The sequence below is a fragment of the Xyrauchen texanus genome, chromosome 28 (genome assembly GCF_025860055.1).
Source record: "Xyrauchen texanus isolate HMW12.3.18 chromosome 28, RBS_HiC_50CHRs, whole genome shotgun sequence".
Taxonomy (NCBI): domain Eukaryota; kingdom Metazoa; phylum Chordata; class Actinopteri; order Cypriniformes; family Catostomidae; genus Xyrauchen; species Xyrauchen texanus.
Genome location: NC_068303.1, coordinates 14,687,198 through 14,713,264, shown reverse-complemented (window position 1 = coordinate 14,713,264; position 26,067 = coordinate 14,687,198). Strand labels below are relative to the sequence as shown.

General features: G+C 38.1%; 1 protein-coding gene across 1 annotated transcript in view; it reads right to left on the bottom strand.

Annotated features, from left to right (window-relative positions):
* Nucleotides 1–3,281: 3,281 nt before the first annotated feature.
* The window catches only part of LOC127622133 (forkhead box protein O3-like), a 51,377-nt gene continuing 28,591 nt past the window's right edge, over nt 3,282–26,067 (bottom strand). Inside the window, exons 3-4 of the mRNA XM_052096083.1 lie at nt 4,842–6,274; nt 3,282–4,393 (exon numbers count right to left, since the gene is read on the bottom strand). Coding sequence (XP_051952043.1) covers nt 4,856–6,274 — 1,419 coding nt within the window. The 3' untranslated portion in view covers nt 3,282–4,393; nt 4,842–4,855. The remainder of the gene's footprint in view (nt 4,394–4,841; nt 6,275–26,067) is intronic.

The following is a 26,067-nucleotide window of genomic DNA, read 5'->3' as shown; positions in this document are numbered from 1 at the left end:
TTTAACTAAAGCCTTTATATTTGGGCATTAAACCACAATTTCTCAGGGAATGTTTAAAGGTTTAAAATTAAATATTTCAAACATAAAATTTCTAAGAACACAGCAAAGTCATGCCTGTTGTTTTAAACAATCAATGAAAATACTGTAAAGCTGCGTTCACACTGCCAGCGACACGTAGCGATTAAACAACCTCATCGCATTCATTTTCAATGAGAGCTGGCGACTTCCGGCAACACGAGCGACGGCGACCATTGGCGACAAAGTTGAGAAATGTTTTTCTGAGAAAACTTTATGCAAATGAAGAGCGACTTTCGGGAGCGACAGCCAATATGAGAGTAGATGGTAGTGCTCATGTGATCCTAATATTTTAATAATAATATTAATTGTAAAGAAACAGTGCTATTTAGACTCTCCATACACACCACTAGCGACCTAACAGGCAGCCACTGGCGACATGCAGCGACAAAGTAGCTGGCAGTGTGAACACACCTTTAGCCCACGGTTTACAAACTGGGAGGCACGTCTCCCCAGGGCGGTACCAGAGCATGTCAGGGGAGGCACAGAGATTGATGATAAATTCACCAAGTGAATTCAAAACATAAATAAATACTATAATAATGTTTTGTGATGATAAATTAAAAATTATTGGCTTAGCATACCATAGTCCAGCTTAATACACCATAGCTCTTTGGCATTATAATACTGTTGTGAATGTCGTGAATGCATGCATATAATGCGAGAGCCCATCCACGTACAAGTTGTGCGAGCGTGAATCTCTCCACTCGCATGCAGCCGCCCTGGGCTCTCATTAAAAACATTTTTTTACACAGCTCTGACTTTGTTCATTCATACAAATATTCTGCCTCTGTAGACGTGTTATATCAAGAAAGAAAAGATATGGGGTTTGAGTAATCTACTCGCCATTTGGTCGGCAACATGTTTTGTGGGAAATGCAGCATAAGGTTAAATTCGTAAATGTAAGTGGATGATGTGCAACAGAATTTGTGAATTTCAAACAAAAGACACTAAATATCCTATAAGGAATCTTCGAAAGAAATCCATCACATTGGGACTTGTTGGGAGATTAATTAGAATAACATTTTAAATAACTTGCAGCACACATATATATAGCTCAATCAAGCTTTATTTACATGTGCACCATTTCTTATACAAACTTGATTACAATTCAAATTGGAGTACACAGAAAAAAATACCCACAAACATCTAGTAGAGAAGCCATATGACTATAAGATAAAGGGGTCAAAGAGCAAAGGTAGGCTAATAAGCGCAAGAAGATGGAGGAAGGCTACACTCAAGGTAATAAGATGCAGTAATTGTGGTATTTGCTGTTTATCACCACAGGTATACAAAATTACACCTGTAATGTTTTAAGGATGTGACTGGTTGTAAATGGGAAGACAAGTCTCTGTCTAAGTTATTTAGAAAAAAAAAATTTACATTTTTTTTTTCAATGAAAAAGGAGATGTAAGCATACATGCAAGGCCGTATTTGAGACAATTACAATATTTTGGGTCTCGGAATCAATTTACAACGTTCAACTGTCTTCTATGGATGACTTTTCAATCTATGAATTTATTGCATATTAGACAACGTAAGTTACAGTGTGAGTGTGTGTCTGGAATACTGAATAAATATGATGAAGGAAGAAGCTGAAGGGTGCGAGTATATCATGCTATAAACCAGGGGTGTCAAACACATGGCTTGTGTTAAGATTTGAGGAGGGAAAAAAATGCTAAAAAACACATAAATGTATTATATCCATGTGATGAACCCATGTACTTATTCTATTTTTGTCCTACAGCAAGATTAAGAAAACTAATTAAATGGTTGTGCTGCGTGTTATAGCTAGCATCCACCAAAGTGGTAGAACTTTTCTTTTAACTGTGTTAAGCATTAGTAACTCGTGCAGATGCATGAGTTGACTGGATCTATGGGTGACAAAACTGTCCCAGGGCAACCCACTTTATTTTCCTACAATTTGTGTGAGTTGCTCATGGCAATAACGACAAACATGGACAGGTACGGAAAATATTGGGGTAATGAATTTTTCATTTTTTTCCAAGTCTCCACTTAATAGTTATTAGATAAGCTATGATACATTAATACTCATTCAGTACTGTCAGAATGAGAAGCAGATCGGTCATTTAAATGTTTGAAATTGTTAAATTAATTACAAAATTATAATTATTGCCAATTTTGTATATATGTGTAACTGAATGGCCTTTGGTGATTGAAGTTTGTAAATTCCATGTGCTACATTTAGTTTTACCCCAATATTAATGATTAAATCAGCATAAAGTTGATTCTGGATTGTATTAGCTCAAAAAGATAATGTATTGTGCATGCACTCTCCATGCGTACACCACGGTTTGTCAAATTAAAAAGAAAAAAAATCATCCACATAAGGTGACATTTTGTATGATCCGGTCCATGACCTAAAATTAGTTTGGCACCCCTGTTATAAACCATATCAGTCCAAATCCCAATGTAAAAATGACATACATTTTGTTCAATACATGAACTTTGAAAGATATATCTGCACTATCACTACATTACACAAGTATAGCAGGATGTATACATATATATGCATTTCACATGATGCATATGTACATTTACATACATGCGTGCAATGCATACATGGATGTATGCAGTGAAGGGTAACCCTCTTTAAAGAGACAAAAACACAGAACATCAGAATTTGTACTTGATTTGTGATAATAGTTTAGCAAAAGGGAGAAATTTTTTTATAAAGTGACAACCCCACATAAACATATCAATTAATTGACAAACACAGGATGGATTCCTGTTGTTTCATCTTCCTGCTTTAGAAGACTGTTGTTTATCCACAAATGTTCATAAAACATATTTAAAACGGTATACAGCCAGGTTGCAGTAAATTCAAGAGGAGGCCCTGATGTTGAAATGGAGACCCCACTCTCCCCTGAGCAATAGTGATGCAGTTAGCAAACAGGGACTGAAAAGTCCCCAAATTTCACTGTGTTTTGTGATTTTGTCTGCCAGCATCTGCTATATTTTCAAGTAATTTGGCAATATACAAAAGATAGCTTATTGTTTTGCTCAGTAAAGATGGCTTCCAGTGGAAAGACCCATCCACCAACGAATGCTGCCATAATGCTAATTGCTAATGATAATCATTTATGCTATGTCCTTGTGGCCAGGGAAACACAGATGGCCTTAATAAAGAACAGGGCTGAACACTGATAATTTAGCACCTGGTATGGCATGAAAATGTCCACAAATGCAAGTAAATATTTATTTATTCATTACTTTTGGCTACATTTAAATGCAAAAAGTCCAGACATAACTTTGCTGGCTAAATAAGATGCCTCCACCTGACAAGCTTTCAATGTACCACTCTTTTTTTTTCTTTTCTTTTTTTTGTACAGTTACAGATATCACACACAAGTAATTACTCCTTATATGGTTATATTCTGTCACAAAAACATATTACTTCAGTATTGTTATGAGGCAACTATATTTCAGATTGGTAACTAACTACTGTATGGTAACAGTGAATTAAAAATAAAAGCACAGGATGAAGTGCTCTACATCCGAAATTCTCCAGGTTAAAGCTGAAGTATGTAATTTTGCACCTCCCAACGGAATTGCAAAAATAAACGTTGTTTTACAAACAGCTTTCTGAATACGTTTGTCAAACAAAGAGATATTCCCACCCCTAATTCAAACTGTTGGTTGAGTAACATTGTTGTGTCTAGTCGGGTTGCTCAAAACAAACCGAGCAATAAAAAAAAAAAACTGTGTTTTTAGTTTTCGAGAAAATGAACCTTTGAATGGCTTACTAATATTTTCTCACCATATTAAGCTGGGATAGGCGAAAGTATTTAAACAGAAAAAGTGACATACTTCAGCTTTAACTCTCAACCTTTTAGCTGTATTCTTATATTGACCAATGACAACACAGATAGTGCATAGAAGATGACAAAACTAACCAATCATTTATATGTTAGGGAAAACAGAGAAAGAATATAGAGAACCCAACAAAGGAAACTACTTTTATCAATGATAGTAGTTACCACAGGCCTCTGTTTGTCGTAAAAAAAACAATTATATTTTATGACTTGGGATTCTTTCAATCATTGCATGATGTTGCATAATGATCTGTCAGTTCACTGATATTTTGTGTCTCTCCATTGGGCAGTCTATTGTAATTGTCTTGAACTGTAGGTGAAGTTCTTCAGGATGTTGCAATCAGATAGTCCTGCAAACAGGCATATCATCCAGTGTTTGCTGTAGGCAACATACTTGGCAAAGGGTACTTCAAGTCTGTGTTGGAAGGGTTTTTGTGCAGGTTTTCATTCTTTTGTTTGTTGTTATCTTTGCCGTTCAGAGCCTAGACCATAGATAGAGAGAAATTAATATAATAACAAAACAGTACAGGTTATGTACAGTACAACACAACACAATCTTTCAGTAATCTAAAAAGACCCAGAAAAAAGACTTACTACCAATTTTATTGTTACTTTTAGTTACTCATGTCTGTCACTATCTCAGTTCTTAATAGTAATAAATATGTATTTAATTGCCTTTCTGTTTTACACTTACATTTACATTACATTTATGCATTTGGCAGACGCTTTTATCCAAAGCAACTTACAGTGCACTTATTACAGGGACAATCCCCCTGGAGCAAACTGGAGTTAAGTGCCTTGCTCAAGGACACAATGGTTGTGGCCGTGGGGTTCGAACTAATGACCTTCTGAGTAACAGCCCTGTGCTTTAGCCACTACGCAACCACCACTCCATTACATGGACAGCTATGACTTTGCATTTTTGCTCACCTATGTGACTGCTGTCAGCCGGGTATCCAACTTTGATTGGACTGCTTTGTCCCGGTGAAGTTTCCCACAGGATTCAGACTAACAGCATTTTGCACCAATGCATCAAAGTTAAAATCCAGTCCATCAGAGTCCATTAGTTCTGAGCGGATTATCGAATCCACATCACAATCCAGACTCCCATTAAAAATGTCCAGGTCCAAGTCTGAGGGAAAACGGTCTGTTCCTGAGGGGTGACAGATCCCCATCCCAATACTTCCATTCAGCCCAGTGTAAAGTGAAGTCTCAGTCATCAACATGGAGGGTTGTGGCTGGAGGTGCTGCTTTGCAGAGACTAAATTATTAGCATCATTAGCAAGACTTTGCACCCTGTTGTTGGAGAGGGAACGCAAAGCACCCTTGGCACTGGACGCCTGATGATGTTGCTTGTTCTGGAGATGGGTGCTTCGTCCATTTAGCACAGAACTGAATGATGACATCATGGGATCATTACGGAGCATAAGGCCATTGCGGAGGCGGGAGTTCTGAGAGGTGACTGCAGCACTGGCCTGTGATATGAGTGGGTCTGACTGCGTCATCATGACATCACTATGACTGTGAGAGACCAAGGAATCAGAGTTCAGCAACTCTTGAAGAGAGTTCCCAAAACAAGAAATACTAGAGAATGTTGTTTGTTTGTTTTCCTGGATGGTTTGCATGGGTGTCTGACGTAGCCCTCCTGTCGAAGGCAGGATGATACTGAATCCTCCACTGTTGTTGCCCACAGTTTGGGATGAAGTGGAGCTAGGAGGAGATGTTGTGTTTTTGGATCCAAAATTGAAAGCGGAAGATCCTTGAACTGCCTGCACTTGTGTGGTGATGTTGTCCAACAGATCGTCCATTAGGTTGTCAGCCTCATTGAGGTTCATTGTGCCAGTCAGGTCAGCTAGCCCTGGAAGTTCAGCTGGGCAGGTTTTGGAGTTGGACGAGGAGGATGAGGGAGGAGAGAGGCTGCTGGGGCTGGAGTAGAGCATTGGGGAAAGGGGTGGGCCATCTGGGACATCATCAAGCTCTGGGTTGGCCAGAATGGGTGACAGACGTCCACTCAAGGTACTAGCATTGGAGTTAGTTCGTGAGCGGAAGTCAGTCCAACAGGTTTCCAGTTCATCACTGCTGCGGGAAGTGGGACTTCCTGGCCACTTGGAAAGACCACCACCAGATACGTTCTCCAGCGAACCCTCTTGGGCAGCCTGCAATGCTGCCTTTTTCTTGGCCGCACGCCCTCGTGCACTCTTCGTGTATTTGTTACCATTGTCCATGGAGACTGCACGTCGCCTTGGTGCTTTGCCTCCCCGCCCCCCTTCAGGATTGATCATCCACCAAGAGCTCTTTCCAGTTCCCTCATTCTGTACACGGATGAAACGGCTATGCAAGGACAGATTATGCCGTATGGAGTTCTAGAGAGAGAGAGCAAACAGAGACCACAGAAAACAGGTGTTTATGAATCAGTTACCAACACATGATTCAGGAAATAATCACTTGGTTTAAATTTTATAACATTTATCTGATCCTTCTTTTTTAAACATTACTGTCTGATTCTTCTTAATTTACTTTTAGAACTTTTACCTCTTTTTACCTCCTCAGATCTTCCTTCATTTTTACTCTCACACAAACAGACACTCTCAAGTACAGTTTATATCTCAAGTCTTGCGTACAGCTAGAACTGCAGTAAATAAGTCAGCTTTGTTGAGAAAACACATGAAGATCTATACAAATCATACAGACTATTGATGTAGCTCACAAGGGACCAAAATAATGCTCCTTTCATGGAAACCTAACTCATCTGAAGAACAGGTACTTTTCAGTGCTAGTGAATAGGAAACCAGTGGAAAATTGATGCCATTGTGTATTAAGCATACAATGTGATCTCCAGAGGCTGAGATAGCACAATGTGCTGTGTAACTACAGTAACTTAGCAGAGGAAACAATTTATTGCCAGTAAACTTGGAAGAACAGAGGGGTTGCATTTTCTAAAATCAGATTTTCCCTCAGCAATGGGGTAGGCTGAATAAGGCTATACTTCTTTTTTCACAGAACAATGGTGATAAATGCTATATATTGATTTTATACTATACATTCTAAATTCTAAAAGTAATAAATATTTAAAAGTAAAACATTTGAATGAAAAAGCATGCAGAAAACGCCTCTATTACCGGTCAGATATCACCGAAATAGGTGCCATGAAATATCGCAGCTGTCTTTGTAACAGTCCTAGGCTCATAAAACAGTGGGAGAAAATATGTCCATGGGCCGTGGTCAGATTGTTTGTTCAGCCAATCAGAAGACTTTCTGCCTATCAATCATTGTGTGCATATACAGGAAAGCCAATACACAGTATATTCGTATAAGTGCCGGTAAATTATGGTAATGAGCTGTGACGCGGTTCGGCGGCAACCTATTGGAATATAGAAGTGCTCTGCTCTAGCGAAGTCTAGAGAACATAACCGTGTAAACTTTGGTTCCCACCAAACATTCGTTCCGAAGATAAAATGGAGGAGAAACGAATTATTTCCAAGACGGGTTTCCCTGTAATATATGACCAAGACCACAGTTATTATTACAAATGTATTTTAATTTGATAACAAACAACTATAATTTTAATTACTTTCTGCCATCAATCGATTTCTTATTTTCACATTTTAAAGAGTTCATGAGGATATACGCTACTTGTGATAGGTCGGCAAAAAGTAAATGGTCGACATGTCTGGATGTTTAAATTGCGGCCTCTTTAAATATAGTTCACAAAAGTTGCCGCCTATTTCAACTACGTCAGAGCGTCCACGAGTGTCCTTGAGCGTCGAAGGCAGGGCAGCCAGAGTGAATTTTGACGCTCTCGCCGCTTCTGGTGTGAACGTACAGTTAGGGTCAGATGGCAAAATGCTCAGGGGGACCCTCTACCCCCCATCTGCTGCAACACAACGGCCTCTAGTGTTTGTGTGTGTGCTTGTCTTTGGAGTGCGAGGTTTTGAAAAGAGGGGGCTTGGCTAATTCATCGGCTAGTCTGGTGGAAGTTCCAGAATGGCTAAAATCGCTTGCAGCACCTTTAAATAGCTAATTCATGTAACTATCAGTTTAAGTAAGAGATTAAGCTTAGTTCATGTTCTTGTTCACCTAATGAACACATTTCATGCTCAACCAAAGTACCTGTACCATTATAAGACTTACAAGATGTGTGTGTTTGTGTGTAGCTGTTGAGCTAAGATGAGCGATGCCATGGATACTGGTGTTTACAGTGCCAATTCTCTCAAGAGTTTAATGACATAATGTTTGTGTGCATGAGCATGTGTGAGGGAAAAGAGGTGGAAGGGTATGACTAAAACCTCAATGGAGCATCATGTTGTGAATGAAGACATTAAGAATTATTATTTTCTTACTCCACTTGCTTGGTAGCTCTAAATTAACTTATTAACCTCAAACACATTTTCTCCTTTCTTCCACTACTGTCTTGCCTTCAGTTTCAAATCAATGCCTTTTGCCTTCCCTTTTTCAGTTACTAATTTTAACTGCTTGTTTATCTTTATTACATAACCCTTTTCTAGGTAAGGCCCTCAGGTGAAAAGCTTATTATTTTGTTTATAAGAGTGTGTGTGTTGATTGCCAATGCCTCAGTGCTTTTTCTGATAGCAACACTATCCATATTAAAGTAACCCCTCTGCCCTGTACTACCATATATTATATAACATATATTAAGCATGCAGAAGCAGAAAAGGGCTTGGATTCATATCCCCCAACCCATTACAGCATTTGCACATCTAAATATCTCTAATATTTGTGCAGGTAACCCTCAGCTAAAAAAAACCATCCTTAAACAGTATACCTTCCATAAAATGCTCACTCACTATGCTTCACATATTATGAGATGCAAAAGTGCATACACCCACCCTACCTCTTATGTTTATATTTCACCCATGTTTTGTGTAAATGTCATATCAGTATTAATGTGTATGAACTATGAAAAATGCTAAAGGTTTCTGTGAGGGTTTGGCTTAGGGGTTGTGTTAGGTTTAGGGGATAGAATCTATAGTTTACAGTATAAAAACCATTATGTCTATGGAAAGTCCTCATAATGATAGGTAGACCAACGTGTGTGTGTGTGTGTGTGTGTGTGTGTGTGTGTGTGTGTGTGTGTTGGGGAGGTTGTTAACTGAGCGCCCAGCTGCACAATGGAACACAGAGACCTTTTTGTCCATCAGCAACATGTGGTAACAGTCCATCAATGTCAGCAGTCACGCAAATGCACACACACACAACTATGCCTTTACTCACATACTTTTTCTGCATGAGAGATGTGGAGGAGTGAGCCTGTTTTGGTTATCTGGAGCTCTCTGTGAATGTTATTGCTCTCTGGCTGGTAATTGTTTTGATGTTAGGTAGACAGCTGAATCAGTGTGTGGAAGTGGGGGCGTGCTTTGTGCCGGCTTATAAATGGAGAGCGAGATCAGGGGATGAGAACAGTAAGGATCATCACCTGTCAATGATTGTCTCTAACTGCTGTTTGTCATTGCAGTGAGAGTTGGAAATGGATTAAAGGGTGAGCCAGGCACCAGTGAGCGGAGAGAGAGCTACCACGTGCCCACAGAGACTTGAGTGCAAATGAATAGAGCGAAGTTTTGTTAAAAAATAAATACATTTTTGTGTTGGAACTTGCCGACTCCTGCTTACTCCGTGCACCTTCATCATGAACTTGTTACACAGTGTTTTGTTTTAATTCTTTGAAATGGACAGTTTAAAGATTAAGTCTAAGACTGTTTTTGCTACAAGAGATTCAATCAGAGATCAAACTAGGGATGCAACGATACCACTTATTCTCTTCCGATCCCGATATTGAAAATCTCAGTATCTGCCGATACCGATCCCAATCCGATACCAGTGTTGTTGTTTTTTGCATAATCAGTTTAGAATATCTTTACATTATTGTGTGGAACTAATTGGGTGTGCTCTTTAATATGAAAAGAAGCACATACCTCTAACTACACATTATTTCAATATAAATGTATAGCTTATTAAGAAACACTTTATTATTAACTAGTATACTGGATAATTTAGCAGCAAAATTAACAGTTATTCCAGTTTAAGTCATCAGTAGAAAAGAAGCATTTTTATTTTATTTTTTTTGCAAAACATTTTCAACTTGTATCTGGACTTTAAATGATTCAGATCTCTTTTTTGTTAATTTAGTTGTAAAATATCAGCTCACTTTTCATTCACAGTTATTTTTTGGAACCCATTCAATGTAAATATTATTATCATTTGTAAACAAATAATAATATATTATAATAGTATTATATAGTAATATATCTCAATCATGCACCTTTAACTTTTAAACACTCATCCTTTTATTTTGACATTCTGAACTCTCCTGGAAGTCCTGTAAGTGTGTCTGTTTGTAGGCAAGTTCACAGTAGTTTAATTCGCTTCTTATTCAAATTCTGGTAAGATACACCTCCAGTGCCGTTCTAAATTCATATTATAAGTGAAGCGAACTATTGAGCATCTGCATCTGAGATGTTGTTCCTGAGTAGCACTCTAATATTGCACACCGCGTGAAGGCTAAAAATAGCCGCAAGTGTGTGTAAACAGAGAAGTGTCATTCACTGACGCAGTTGAGCTGCACGTACATTTTATATATTTATTTACTAAACACAGCCTTTTGTGATTCACAGAGCTATCACATGTCTTCAAGTGGCTTTGAATAAAATGCATGAGTCTTGTGAACTACTTTAATGGTGTTTTCTTGATGACTATCACACCGTATCGGATTTGGATCGGGCTCGTCGGATTCCCGATCCATCTAACAGCTTCAGTATCGGAGCATCCCTAATTAAAACATCGATCGTAATGTCTTTAAACTCTCGCAAGTTCTGAAACAAGGATGCATCGCAAAACCAGACTAATGACATGTCTTTAGGATACTTAATGAACAAATAAAAAAATTCAATAAAATCATTGTGATATTTATGTTGCTTAAATTTATATTGCCAGCAAATTCATTACAAATATATTCTGAACATTTGATATGTCACCAAGCCCTTGTAAGTATACAATGGCATATGTGTGGTACAAAAAAAAAAAAGCTAAATCCTTACATGTGGTACTGAATAGAGTTCACATGTGTCCCTTTTGAAAGCCAGAAAGTCAGTGAAGAGGGAAGAAACTAAACCCTTTCTCTTATTTGTGTTCATATACCATGCCATATAAAAAAAACACAATTCACATCTTCATAAGCAACTATAAACTCTTTCCTTCCCACTCTTTCCCCTTCTGTCACACACATACACATTTATTTCAGCAGTAGGGGCAGTGTTTTGCCAGAAATTTCCAGGAATAATTATAGAGTTATGTTCCAAGTAAGCCACGTACTGGCCTTCTAAGTAGGCTATTTGGTTCAAGTATGTGTCTTTGTCACCAAAAGGAAAGCAAATCTAATTCAAAGGAAAATCCAATGTTTATGTATTTTGAAAAGGGCCAGACCAGGGGTAGTGAGAGTGTTAGAAAGGGACAGAAAAATGTAAAGAAATTTTGGGAGGGAGAGAGTAAAAAGTGGGGGATGCTTGGAGTGAATGAAAGAGGGAGGGAGGGGAGGGAGAGAGAGAGAGAGAGTAAAGGGCACTTGAGCACAGTTTGGAAATAAACTGAGACCAGCTGCTGATACAGCAAAGGTGAGGGGAGAGGGAGTTTATACTCACACCAGGACTCAACAATAAATACTGCCCAAGGCAGGTGTGAGAGAGATTTGGGCCAGTTGCTATAACTGTCACTTGACCTATTGGGTCAATGCTGCATTTATAACGTTTGTGCAAGCAGACAACAATCGAGAGAGCACAAAAAATACATGGAGCAAACACAGTTATCTAAACGAGCGTGTAAAGACGAGAGAGCACATTATATACAGTATTTAGCATGCAGAGGCAGAGTCATGTAAGCACAGATGAGCACTTAACACTCTCTCCTAGAACTTTGTTCCAAGCAGCAGAATCAATTTCCAAAGGGTTGAAAATTACAGTAAAAAAAAATGAATTTTGGAGAAGGAATGCAAGTATTATGCAACATTTGATTTATCCTCGCACATTCCATATTCACAGTGAGGGAAATTCTTTCATTTTAATATGTTGGTGAAAATTTGTAATCCACACATAGGAACACAAGAAATCAATCATTTATTTCTGTTGGACTGTAAATCTATCTCTCTCCATGCATCTCTCTCTCATTATCTCTCTACGTGCAGCATAGATAATTTAGCGTGCATGTGCACTTGCAAAGGGACAGAGCACTAATATTGTTCCCACAGTGGATAAAGCGATGAAGCGCTGGATGAGGCGTAATTAACCTTTGTTCAACTCCGGTTATTCATGTGGCTGGAAATCATGAGCTGCTCATTTTCCAAAATTGAATTATACTGTACAAATAACAACTAATGTTTCAAAATGTGAACATTAATTCGACATGCGAATGTCGTTTGATATGAAAAGGCGCAAAATCATTATTGGTATTCGTATTATCATACTGTTTAGCTGCAGGGTAAAGATGACTATTTAAAACAGTCTACTTCATATCATCTCATAGCACACCTGTTACATTTATCATCTCTGGACTGTTACAGGTATTTTCTTTCTGTGTATCAGTGAGTGTTGGTCTTGTTGTCTAATTTCATGTTTATTTCAACATTCTTAATTCATATATTAGGCCTATCTACCTACTGAATAGACTAATACATGTCACAACCGATTTAGTAGCAAGGTCTCCTTACTCAGGAATTCACATGTTTTTAATATTCAGCCAACAATCAAATCTTTCACTCAGAGACTAAACCTTTGAGCTTGGTTTGTGAAAACACAACTCATGGCCCAAAAGTTGACAGCATGACTAAACGGGTGACCGAAAAGCCATCATCTGCTCCACTGAACTCTTTAATAAAACACATGTGTAAATGGCAGGACAGCAGAGTTTAATATGATGTATTTATGAATTAATATCTGTAAACCACTTATATGGGATTACATAAAGCATAAATCTATAATTTATAGCTATCTTGCAAATTATAAATATGCTACAATTTTGGGGGAAATTGTCTTAAAAACATATACAAATAAAAATAAATATATTTTGATTCAGACATATTTTTTAAAGCCATGATGTTAAAAACAGCTATTTAAAATTTTTGTTTTGGGGCCAGTGAAAATTTGGCAGGGCAAGTAAAAATTTGAACCACTGGCCTGACCGGTCCAATAGAAAAATCTTAGTGTTGAGCCATGCACATGCATGCAAGCACACAAAATATCTTACACCGTCCCACCCTCACCTCATCCCATTCCCAGCTGACTTGACTGCTGGAGAGAAGGAGAGAACATTCCATTCCATCCAACCAAAATGTGCATTTTCCGGTCAGCACAGGACGTTTCTATCCTTGTGTGTGTGAGTCTGTGTACAAAAGTGTGAATATGTGTGAGAGAAAGGGGAGAGAGTGTGTTTGTATATGAATACACTGAAAACTGGAGTGGACTGCATGTGGAGTGGGGCTCCAGCTCTCTCTGAAAGTACATTGTGTGTTTTCTGATCTCTTATGTCTGTTATCTTCCTTCAGGGGTTCATACTGTATGTTACAGCAAACCATATACTGTAAGAATGTCCTTGGCTTGTTAAAAGTACTACCGTAAACACACAAGTCTTGAAGCACAAGTAATTAATATTAATGTTTAGAAATGCATACATAATGTCGTACACACAAATGAAATTATGGGAATATTTATTTCTTACCTAACCTTTACAGAGTACTGATAATTAAAGCAAATGTTTCCAAAACACGATCCGTACAAAGCATGTTAAGCCCATAATACTGCTCAAGCAGAGATAGATAGAGAGTGAGTGTGTGTGTGTGTGTGAGAGAGAGTGTGTGTGTGTGTGTGTGTGAGAGAGTGTGTACATTGCCCAATGTTTATTCTGAGACTTCAGATCCAGGGGGTGGTGGCCTTCCCAGCCCACTCTGTTTAGCCAATCACAGATCTTGTACACAGACACACACACACCTATTGCATATCTAACCTCATAGTAGGTCAGTATGTTTTATCTGCGCTGTCCAGCAAACGTACACACTGATTTTATTGCATTTCAACGGTATATTTATAACTTGTGCCAGCGCAAATATTCACATACACAAGTTTACTCACTGACATTTGCACACATTTTAGAGCTTAGTAGCCACTCATTACCACTGTCATTAGCATGTCACAGCCATCGACTCACATTATTAATGTTTTTGAGACGTTACAGACATTACAGCTGATTTTCTGTAAGCTGCTTTGGAACAACAGAGACCTCACAGTAATGCTTCGTCCCTCATTTATTTAAAAAAATTTAATAAAATCACGGTTACAGTAAAGCATTTACAATGGAAGTGAATGGAGTCAGTCTATAAACATTCAAATACACATTATTTCAAAAGTATAGTGACAAGATGTAAACATGATATGAGTTCACATGAGATTAGTGTGATAAAATCAGTTACTAACCATATCTGTGTAAAGTTATATCCAATATTGAAACTTTGTTGTCATGTAATGAAACCCTGTAATATGGTAAATGCCGTAAAACTGGCAAATCCCTAATTGTATCATTCTAAAATCATGTTAACACATAGTTTCATATAAAGTCTTGTAGCTATACTTGAAACAGTGTGTATTTTTCGCATTAATAGACCAGCCCCACTCACTTCAACCATAAGTGTGTTACTGTAACCCCGGTTTTTCCTTTTTTCAATAAACAAAATCATTTTTGGTGGTAATGAACATTGTCATAAATACTGATGATTTTGCTTTACTTGTATTGAACCTGCAACTTTTGTTAAAAAAATTTAATTTCTTTGAAAATTATATTTATTTATGTATGATTTAATTTATGTTAATAAACAAACTATTGACAAGAAGTATTGTGTAATTCATACTGTACTTTTTACCAAACCAGTAAGGAAGATTACCTCCTCTCTCTAATCTCTAAAGAAGTACTCAATGTACCCTTCCTGTCAGGTGGTGATGAATAGAATTGTTTGGATCTAAATCTTGGATATTTAGGATGATGGACTACACAGGATTTGCTAGGTCTGGATATATAAGAGAGGGAGGGAAGAGACTGAAGTTAGAGGAGAAAGTTGACTATGGATATGAATGGTTGGCCTTGGATTTGAAGCTCATAGTAAACACCTCACACGTGCATGTGTGACATTTCTTTCAACAGATGTCTATGTATTGCTCTCCACTGCTTAATGCACTTCCCACATGTCTAACCTCTTGGTCCACGCCCTCTTTGGCATCTCACTTGGAATACGAAAGGCCCAAGACAAACTCATGCACATAAACAACACTGAACAGACATTGGCTACACATGTGGTATTTTTAGCTGCAATGTGGAACACTGTGTCCCTTGATGTCCCAAGTTAACCTGACCAGACTGATAGAGTAGCCACCCATTTCTTCATACATTTGTTAGAAAGGTCTGCTAATCTTAGCTAGATTTTCATTTTCAAATATTATAATAGAGAAGCTTTTTAAGAAAAGGCAATAAACCAAGCTCTCATGGCTCCAACAAATCTGTTCTCAATCATGGCTGTATTTGATTCTCACTTTATAGTGCCAGGAACCTGTTTGTCAAGCAAAATGCAAGCAGCATGTTTCGGACAAACAACAAGTATTTGGATAGTTCAAGCAGCTATATTTATGCCATAATAATGGCAGAAAGAGCTTGTGAAATTTCTGAGAACAATTGGTTGCAAAAGTTTGCATCTCTAAAACTGTCCACATGCACATGCACAGTACTCCATGACACTTTTTGGGTGATTCACTGACTTAATAATGGAAATGCCGTGTAATTTAACAAAGACTCAATTGAGAACAGGTTTCTCTTTCTAATGTAATATATCATAATGAATTCATAGTTCATAGTGGCTGTTGTCATCACATTGCTGTGGCTCTCGGGACTGCATGAAAACAACTTTATCACTTTTTGGCTCCATCTCAATGCAAGTGTTTGTCACTCTTCTGCACACCTGGGCTAGATAAAAAAGGCCTGGTTCTTTTTTATTTTTGCAGGTGTTTGTGTGTGTGTGTTTAAGAATCACAAGGGTGCGGCTTGCTCAAGGGCCAAGCCTGTGTTTCATTTGGTTTGGCCATTTTATTTTATCCCTACATGGATTTCATGAATTGGTGTTGAAGTGGATTGTTGTTTAAAGTGGTCATGTCATGCTTTAATCCCCTTTCGGTTAATTTATAAAGTTAGTTAAAGTTTTTGGACAAAAACAGTCAAAATACAGTATTAAAAGACCTTTCCCAACCTGTCTCTACCCCTCTGTCTGTAACGCTTGGTTTTAAATGCTGTCCCCTTTAAGACTTCAATATACTGTGTTATGATTGGCTAACATTATTGAAGCACAACACCCCCTGCCAACACTCATCAAACAGTTTTTTCCGGATTTAAAAAATCCCCTGAAAGCATACAGTCCAGGCAATAACTAATAGCTGTATGTCCCAATTTATGTGAAATACAGTATGCAATCAAACTACTACAGCTAATGGGCATCTCCGTGCATAATTTCGTCCAAAATAAGGGATGCCCTGACTATTACGAGAGAGATGAGAAGGCAGCTACTAGCGTATACAACATCATTGTCTTTTGTTGCGCTCTGCATTCGTCAAAAATAATAAAATAATGTAATCTAACATCAATATTTCATGAATAATTATGTATTTATTTGGTAAGTAACATGTAATAAGTATGATCAGCTCCATGTTGGAGTCTTGGTCATGGTTTATTTTCCAATTAAAAATGGCTGACTATATGATTCCTTATAAACAAACACAGACAGGAACAGTAGTATTGTTACTTATTGACATTACTGTCATGTTCAGTATAGTTGGTACTGTCCCATCTTTCAAAATAAGTTTCTTTGCAAAGTCTGAATTATAATAGTTCTCAAAAAATCCTTAGAGAAATGTGTAACAAAGAACTTTGTTAAAATATGCCTCTCATTCCTAATGATGGGATCCTTCAGATCTTTTCGTTAGTTAAAAGCAAACTAACAATATTACAACTTTATGTGTTGAAGTACCTCAGCCACTCTATCAGTTCACCGCAATGATTACATTTGTTGCGGTGGGGCTATTCAAATAACAGCGCACTGTGACATCACAATGTAGCCGATTTCAAAACAAGTAATTTTTGCGGAGTAGAAACAATAAATGTCGGACTGGACATAAAGTTTTGAGTTCTGATACTTACAGTATGTTTTTATAGAACTATGACCTATTATATGCAAAATATCAAGGGCAATTTTATTCCTCAGGACATTACCCATTTAAGAGTAATCAAAGCTCAAAATCAATCAAAGTTACCATTTTAAAGGAATGTTCCAGGCTAAGTTAAGCTCAAACTACTACATTTGTGGTATAATATTGATTACCACAAAAAAATATTTTGACTCAATCCTTTTAAAATTACGGTGAAAGTAAGGCACTTATAATAGAAATGAATGCAAATCCATGAACGTTAAAATACACACTGTTTCAAAAGACATAATCATTATACATGTTAACACAATTTTAGTGTGATAACAGGGTTTTGTTTTCATGACAACTTCATGAGTTATAATGTTGGATAAAAATTTACAGAGAAAAGAGAAGTAATTTTATCACACTAAAATCATTAACATGTACAATGTTTAAGTTTTGTGGCTATCCTTTTAAAACATCATCAGTGATACTGTTGAATTTGACCCCTAGCCTTTTTCTACGGACCATTTGCTAAAAAACTGTGGCCGTATGCTTGTATAGTTGCATACAAACAAAATGTTTTACTTTGCTGAGTTCAGCAGTGTAGGGAGAGCCAGGATAGCCAGCAAACACACACACACACACACACACACACACACACACACACACACACACACACATATACATCCTGCAAGAAGTAGATAACTTTAGAGCAGCATTTCTTTATCGCTCCTCTTCATGCAACGTTAGTGAATATTACTGTATGATGACCATGCACAGTAATGCCAGCACTACAGTTATATTGCATTCAGTTCAGAAGTGTCATGACAGACCAAAACAAAAGAGACAAAGAAAGTAGTGTGTCACAGGGTTTTCTGCTGTACCAGCAATTCTCACGCCCCTCATGTACTTCCTGCTGCCTTGACTTTTGGATCGCATGATTTCCTGTTTCTTCTGATGCGTTCCACAATAACAAAAATACACTCACAGTATTGCACGTGCATGCAAACACACATACACATCTGGATACAGTAAAGCTTGATCTTTGAAGAAACACTTTTTCTGTGAAAAGGTGACCTTATACTGTTATATCACACAAGAAGCACACAGTCAGCTGTGGATAACCCTCCAGGGAAGGTTTACCCACCCACAAGGCTGGACTGGTAATCTGGCATACCGGTGGGCTGACGCACTTTGGGACCGATCAGGGGCGGACTGTCCATCAGGAGAAATGAACGGGCCGGTGGGTTGGCCGAGAAATGTGCTGAATGAGCTGCGATAAGCTCAAATGTGCAGGGTTATGCAGAACTGACAACAAATAGGCACCACAATATGCAGAAAAGGACAGCGAATTTTTAACCAGTTGCCATGTAAAATACCGGGCCGATTTCTCTTCCCAGTCCAGCCCTGCCCACCCACAACTACAAATTATCAATCTAAATAATATAGATAATGTAGGACTCTAGTCCCCTGACTCTTATTTTACCATGCTTGCACTTTTAGAGCCTGAGTACAGCATGTTACCACTATGCATGTGTTTAAGGCAGATAGAGGGAATAGGAGAGGATGGATATCATTAGTTTGTGGATGTGACTTCAGATAAGGTAACACGTTCATGTTCTTGAGTAAACTGTGCAGAGTGCACCCTGAAGAGTTTAAATCTGTCTGCCCTCATCTTCTTCTCTGATACTGAAAAAAGTTGAGAGGTGTGTGCTAATGTCTTCCTTTAAAATAAACCAGCCTGATTAGATGATTAAGGCTGAGGTCATTTTGACTGTGTGTATGTGTGTGAGTGTTTGGATAAATAGGAGATTAAAGTTCTAAACATAGAAATATTGAGACGTGCAGGAAAACACATTACACACACACCTCTCTGTCTCTCCTTCATTTACTCATATGTACTTTTCCGTCTATAGACTGTAAGCAGAAAAGTCTAAAACAAAAGATTTTTTACGTCATGTTTTTTTCAAGCCAATCACACACCAGTGGATTGAACAAAAACTCCAACAACTCAATAAACAAAAAACAAACAAACAAACAAACAAACAAAAACATACACTAGCTGCACCCTCTAGTTCTTGTGCCAGGACAGTGTCTGTGTGGCTCACGGTTTGGTTTAAAAAAGCACAGTTCCTTAATGTGTAACAGGTTAAGGAGGACGCTTTTATCTGTCACTTATTTGTTAGTCTCCCTTTCTTTCTTATCCTTTCCCATTTCTGTCTCTCACTCTTTCTACATGCATCTTTGTTCTTGTTCTCTGAGGCACACAGGGCTTTACCACATTCTCACTCATGCTGCAGCTCCCCATCATGACGAAACACACTGAAACACCGTAAAGACATGAGCTGTCCCTGTCTATTGATTTTTCCCCTCACCCTCCACACTTTCCATCTTGCTCTCACTTTTTCCCTTTCACAAAGATTTACGATGATCCCCTGCACCATATTTCTCAACAACAGTGCATCTACTCTGTGAACATAAACACAGTCTTACAGGTGGGGGTAACAAGAACAGGTTTTTAAGTTAAAGTAACACAGTGACATTAACACCCTACAGACCTCTGCCCTGAAATTCATTAGTGTGTCACAGGTCACAGGTGTGTCGCTCTAAGACCTTACATCCACAACCAATTTCATTGCATTTTATAAAGTAATTTCAAATCAAGTGACATTTATTTTATAGAAAGATAGCACAAGCACAATTGTCAAGCAAACATTTCACAAAAATGAACACTACTACGTGTTGCTGAGTCATGACTTATAACTGCAGCCTGTGCCAGACAGATATCACGTCTACTAAGATGGACTTCACAGAGGATGAACTGATGCCAGTACCAACCGTCAGACATGGGATCTTTCACTGGACACTGCCTGAAACTTGGACTCAAGGTGGACTCCACCGGAAATTAATCTGCCACAAGCTTACAGTCAAACTGCAGTGCACCTTACTGAACTCTGCCTGCATCACCTTGGTCAAAGGATGGACTACACTCTTAAAATGGAATACGTAGATAATAAATTACTTCCAGCCTTCATCAGCCAAATAACAATAGACAATGCATCAGTTTGCACTTTTGCAGTTAATAAGACTTTAGTCATTAATCTTACAGTTAATACAATATTATTTGTTTAAACATTGGCCCCTAACACTTACTTGGTTTACTCATTTAAAATCTTGACTTGTAAAACATACATAACTAATATTGGCATTATATTTATGCTGCTTAGCCAGAGGGGAACTGGCCACCACAGTGAGCCTGGTTCCCCCAAGATTATTTTTCTCCTTTATCCAACATCTTATGGAGTTTTGTGTTCCTTGCCACAGTTGCCTTAAGCTTGCTCACTGGGGGTCTAAATATACATTGAATTATTTGATATTTTTTATTTATTTAATGGCACAATTTACAATCATGTCTTTTGTTTTTAAACTGCACTATTATGACTCAAAGTCATTACTATATTACAGCTTTTTCTGTTGAAGCATCATTTTCCTGTAAAGCTGCTTTGAAATGATGCCACTTGGTTTGGTATTTTATCTACTACAATTTGTAACTTTTTAATTATGATAATTCAGAATCCCACAGTAATCATTTATGATTACACTATATTCAACTGGGTATAGTAGATTTTGCACACCTTGTACATTTGCAAAAATATTTTTATACAAATATACTGTATGAAGGTAAATAATACTTTGTATTAAGCTACCATGTATAATTGTATATAACATATAAATATAAAATAATTCTAAAAAACATTCTCCCTTTTGTTTAATTAGTAAAACACTGTTGGGAAACATGCCTTCATTATTTTTAAATAGGCGTTTATTATAATTATAATTATAATTATTATAATGCCTTTAAAATAATAAATCTACTTGGCTACAATGGCTGTTTGGATGAAATTATAGTTCCTCTGATACCCTTTGAGCAATTTTAGAGCAAATACATACAGTTGAAGTCAGAAGTTTACATACACTTAGGTTGAAGTCATTAAAACTCATTTTTAACCACTCCACAGATTTAATATGAGCAAACTATAGTTTTGGCAAGTCATTTAGGACATCTACTTTGTGCATGACATGAGTAATTTTTCCAACAACTGTTTACAGACAGATTGTTTCACTTTTAATTGACAATATCACAGTTCAGAAGTTTACATACACCAAGTTAACAGTGCCTTTAAGCAGCCTGGAAAACATATTTAAATATATTTATATATAATATCAGCAGTAAAATCAGACAACACTGGTATCATAAATTGTTCTTCTTTGCCGTTTAAGATTACGCCAAAAAATAAATTGACTGTGTCTAAAAGGTGACTGGCTCTTTCACCTGTAATGAGGGACTTCCTTTCTACATCTGTTGGGCATTACATTTTTGAATGTTTTCAAAATGTCCCTAATCACTGTCAGATGTCAATGAAATAGGTGCATGAAATATCACACCTGTCTCTCTAACACTGACGCTGACACACTGTAACAACCCTAGGCTCGGTAAACAGCAGGGTAAAAGATGTCCATGAAATGCAGACAGATCCTTTTGTTTAGTCAGTCTGAAGACTTTCTGTCAGTTAATAATTTTGCACATTTACAGAGCAGCCTAAAAATTATGAGATAAGTTTAGGTACGTTCAGTGTCGGACAGCGAAATGCAAAGAGGGACCCATCGCCTTCCATCTGCTCCAACACAACGGTCTCTAGTGTGTCTTTGTTTGCGGTGTCTTTGGAGTGGGACATGGCTAATTCAATGGCTGGTCTGGTGGAAGTTCCAGAATGGCTAAATTAGCTTTAAGTGTCCAAATACACTTTGGGGCCAATATACTGCAGTGTTTCCCAACTACTGTGCCATGTGTGCCATGAAAGATCGTCAGGTGTGCTGTGGAAAATTATCAAATTCCACAAAATAAATAAATGCACGAAAAAACAAATAATTTCAGGGATCCTGAAATTTGGAGAAATTCGCCATTTTTAAAGCATTATCGGTCACTTTTGTGATTGTTCAGAGCAATGATTAATGTGCAAAAGTGACTGACATTTATACACATTAAGGGTCTTTCACAAGACTCACGTCAACCAGAGTTTCCGCTAGAAAAAAATGGTGCCGGTCAAAGTGACCGGCAGAGGTTTCGTTTTACGGACATTTTGATGATATGCCGGTCAAATATATCGCCTCTTAATTAGTCAAGTTGAGGAAAACTGGAGGCAGTCTATGTAACTTAAAAAATGACATAATCAGGCCGTATAGAATGCAACATATTATTATTAGCTTAACTTTCAAATAGACGAAAAAAAAACATGAACGTCCGATTGGCGTCAATCAACGCCAATTGTTTTTTACTGTGGTTTCACACACATTCACTTTTTGAAACATTGAGGCACGGATGTACCTAATACAAATAAATAAAACATCTCCAGTTAACTAGCAGATCATTCATTTAGTCCGTTATTAAATAAGAGATCTAGCGCTAAAAATCTGTTGTTTTTGAAATCAAGCTGAGCGCTCGTGTCCGCTGCTATCAGTTGCATGGACGACGCGCTGCGCGAGTTGCGCAATCTTCACTAGGACGCGCGTTTCAATCTATCGCCGTTGCGGAGACTCTATTAATTCCGGTGAAATCACAAAATAAAATGCACACAAACGTGTCCCTGCTTGATATAGACTGTAACCATGCACTGATGAACATAGGCTATTCAGTTTTGATGATAGAGAAAAAAAACTGCACGAATGCGCAGATTAGAAGCACTGATCTATCTATAATGAGATGTTCCTGATTCACCATCGTCTGGCCTCTGAAAAAAGCTTTTAAAGCTAGTCTGCCTGGGCCTGGCCATATTTGAAACGTCTCACTCAATCGTTCGTTGTTTAGGTCTATATTGCAGCCGTTTTAGGCGTGCGCTTTATTTGAAATGCAGCATGCGATGTTGTTTCATAACTTTCAAACGATAGAGCCTGTTCCTTTATAACATAGCAAGAGATCGGTGTATTTTAGGCTTATTCTCAAATTCAGATTGTGTTAGGGGGACGGGATTATTAGGCAATTTTAATCGGACAATTTGACCGGAGAGATTTAATTTTGTCGGACATTTAATTTTTTTACCGGCCAATGTCCGGTAATTACCGGACAACGGAAACCCTGACGTCAACGCTGCAGAATACACTGAAGTCTATGAAGTGACTTTACACCAGTGTTTTTCACACACATGTATATGCTTCACCTGTCTTTGAGAGTACTAAGCAACAAGAAATATTTAAAAACTGTCCAAATTTGTGGAGACATTTTTTCATTAAATATTACCTTATCATTTACGAAAATCAGAGACCCCAGTTATTTAACTAATTTAAATTCATTAAAATATAAATGGCTTTTCACCTTTAGTAAGTATGAGATCCATTCTAGGGGCTTAAGTCCTGTGGTAGTAGACTTGACGTTTCATGAGAATCCAGGGAAAGCCAGAGTTCCTAGAAGATTGCTTGGGGTAATTTTGGCTTATTATATCCTGAAGCACATTTCTCCATGTCAGCAGTAACTCAGCAGAATCTCAAAGGCTGCTATTGAGGGGGCCTGGGTAGCTCAGCAAGCAAAGACGCTGACTACCGCACCTGGAGTGGGCATACAGAGTGATTCCAGTCAGGCTTCCTTAACAACCAGTTGGCCTGGTTGCTATGGTGGGTGGAGTCACGTTGAGTTAACCTCCTCATGGTCACTATAATGTGGTTCTTGCTCTCAGTGGGGCACCTGGCGAGTTGTGTGTGGAAGCCACAGGGATTAGCATGAGCCTCCACATGCACTAGGTCTCCATGGTAACGCACTCAACAAACCACATGATAAGATGCGCAGATTGACTGTCTCAGATGCAAGGAAACTGAGATTTGTCTTCCGCCACCCGGATTGAGGCAAGTCACTACACCACCCTCATGGTGGACCTAGAGCGCATTGGGAATTGGGCATGCCAAATTGGTGAGAAAATGGGAGAAAATCCCTCATTCAACAAAAATGTTATTTATTATGTTATTTTAAATCACCTGCTGTAAAGCAAGGTTCCCATTAATATGCATAGTCCACACATTTATTTGTGAGGTATTGTGGACATATTCATTTTATGTATTCTTTCTGGTGGTGTGTCTAACAGACAATATATTCTATATTTTTGGATGCCATAAAATACCTGTGACTCCAAGCACTCTGGTTTAATTGAAGCGCATCAATTTGCACCTATAATGTGAATAAGCTGTTTTGTGCCCTATGTTGGAGCATCTCTAAATATACCTATATACTGAATAAAATTCAGTGGCAAAGACATCTGGCCCCGGAGCCTTGTCTGTAGGCTGGGCCTTAATTACCTCGTCAAGCTCCTCCAAGGTTTTCTCAGAATCAAGATAATTCTTTGCTCAGTCATCAATTTAGGGAGTTCTAGAGGTTCCACAAATCAGTAGATGAAGATGTGGAACTATAGAGATCAAGATAGAACTCTTTAAAAGCTTTATTAATATCAATTGCTGAGGTAAATATTTCACCACCAGCAGATTTCACTGAGGGAATGGTAGAAAAAGACTCTCTCTGCTTTATATATCTAGCCAAAAGCTTCCCTGCTTTGTCTCCCAACTCAAAATATGACTTTCTTGCCCTGAATAGCCAAAACTTAACCTTCCGCGACAAAATAGTATTATATCTGTATTTCAATGGGGTTAACTCTGAGGCCATCAGGTGACATTCAGCACTTCAGCTCTGCCTAGGCACTCTTAATATTCCCTTCCAAGTCCACGAGTTCTCGTGCTTTGGATTTTTTGATGAATGACGCATACTGTATGATCCAGCCCCTAAGAACCACCTCTAAACTTACTAGGGCGTGATCTGAGACTAAGATGTTTCCAATTGAGCGATCCACAACAGATGAAATGAGGGACTATTGTATGGCTGTGCTTAGCATCCACTTAACCCTAAGAAACGCATCCACTAACACATTCAATTGTGATCTGAATATGATTTTTTTGCCTCAGTGCTGTTGCATAATAAGAAAATTGGTAAATAATCATAAAATGGTTAACCACGATACACTGTAGCATCCAAATTATAAGTTGGACTTTGGGTTTTTCCTCTTCTTTCTCCTTTCTACCATTTTGACTGGCTGACTCCTGTGAAGGGATTTTAGTGGAAATCCAGTGGAATCCAGAACAAAAGCCTTCCAGTAACAACTCATCTACAGCGCTGAAATCTCTGGCAAAGTGCCAATGCATTCATATGCTCTCTGGCAAATTGGACTCCTGCCAGAATCATTACACACACACACACACACACACACACACACACACACACACACACACACACACACACACACACACACACACACACACACACACGGTTGAACTGGGCCTCTCTCTGGAATTAAAAAAGAGCTCTAGAAGAGCACTTTGGAAATCCACAGACAATCAAGTCATAAGTGAGTGAACACATACAGTAGTATTGGTACCCATCCACTAAATAAGACTGATACATGAGCAGGGTGTCAATCCAAGGGCTGAATCTTACCATGAAACCCACTCTTAAGGAGGTAATCCCTCCAGAAATTTAGAAAGAAGGGGGGTTTTGTGGTGTAATAAGTGTTGACAAGTTCTTCAGTTAAGAACTGGAGCACAACTCCAGACAACTTGAAAAACCTGCATAGCAACCCCTCTCCCTGACACATACACCCATGCACGCACACGTCTACCCATCACCCACCTCCTGACTTCTTGAAATGTAACAAAGTAGTGTGTTCATATCAAAAGTGTGTCTCAGTTGCATGTGTATGTTTATGTTGACCACGTCTCTCTTTGCAAGATTATATGTGTTTCAGAATAAGTATATTAACTGGATTTAAACTGACCTATGACATAAGAAATTCGGAGCATAGCTTTCAACAAGCTTGCTCATGTATACTCTAAATTTAACCCTCTAA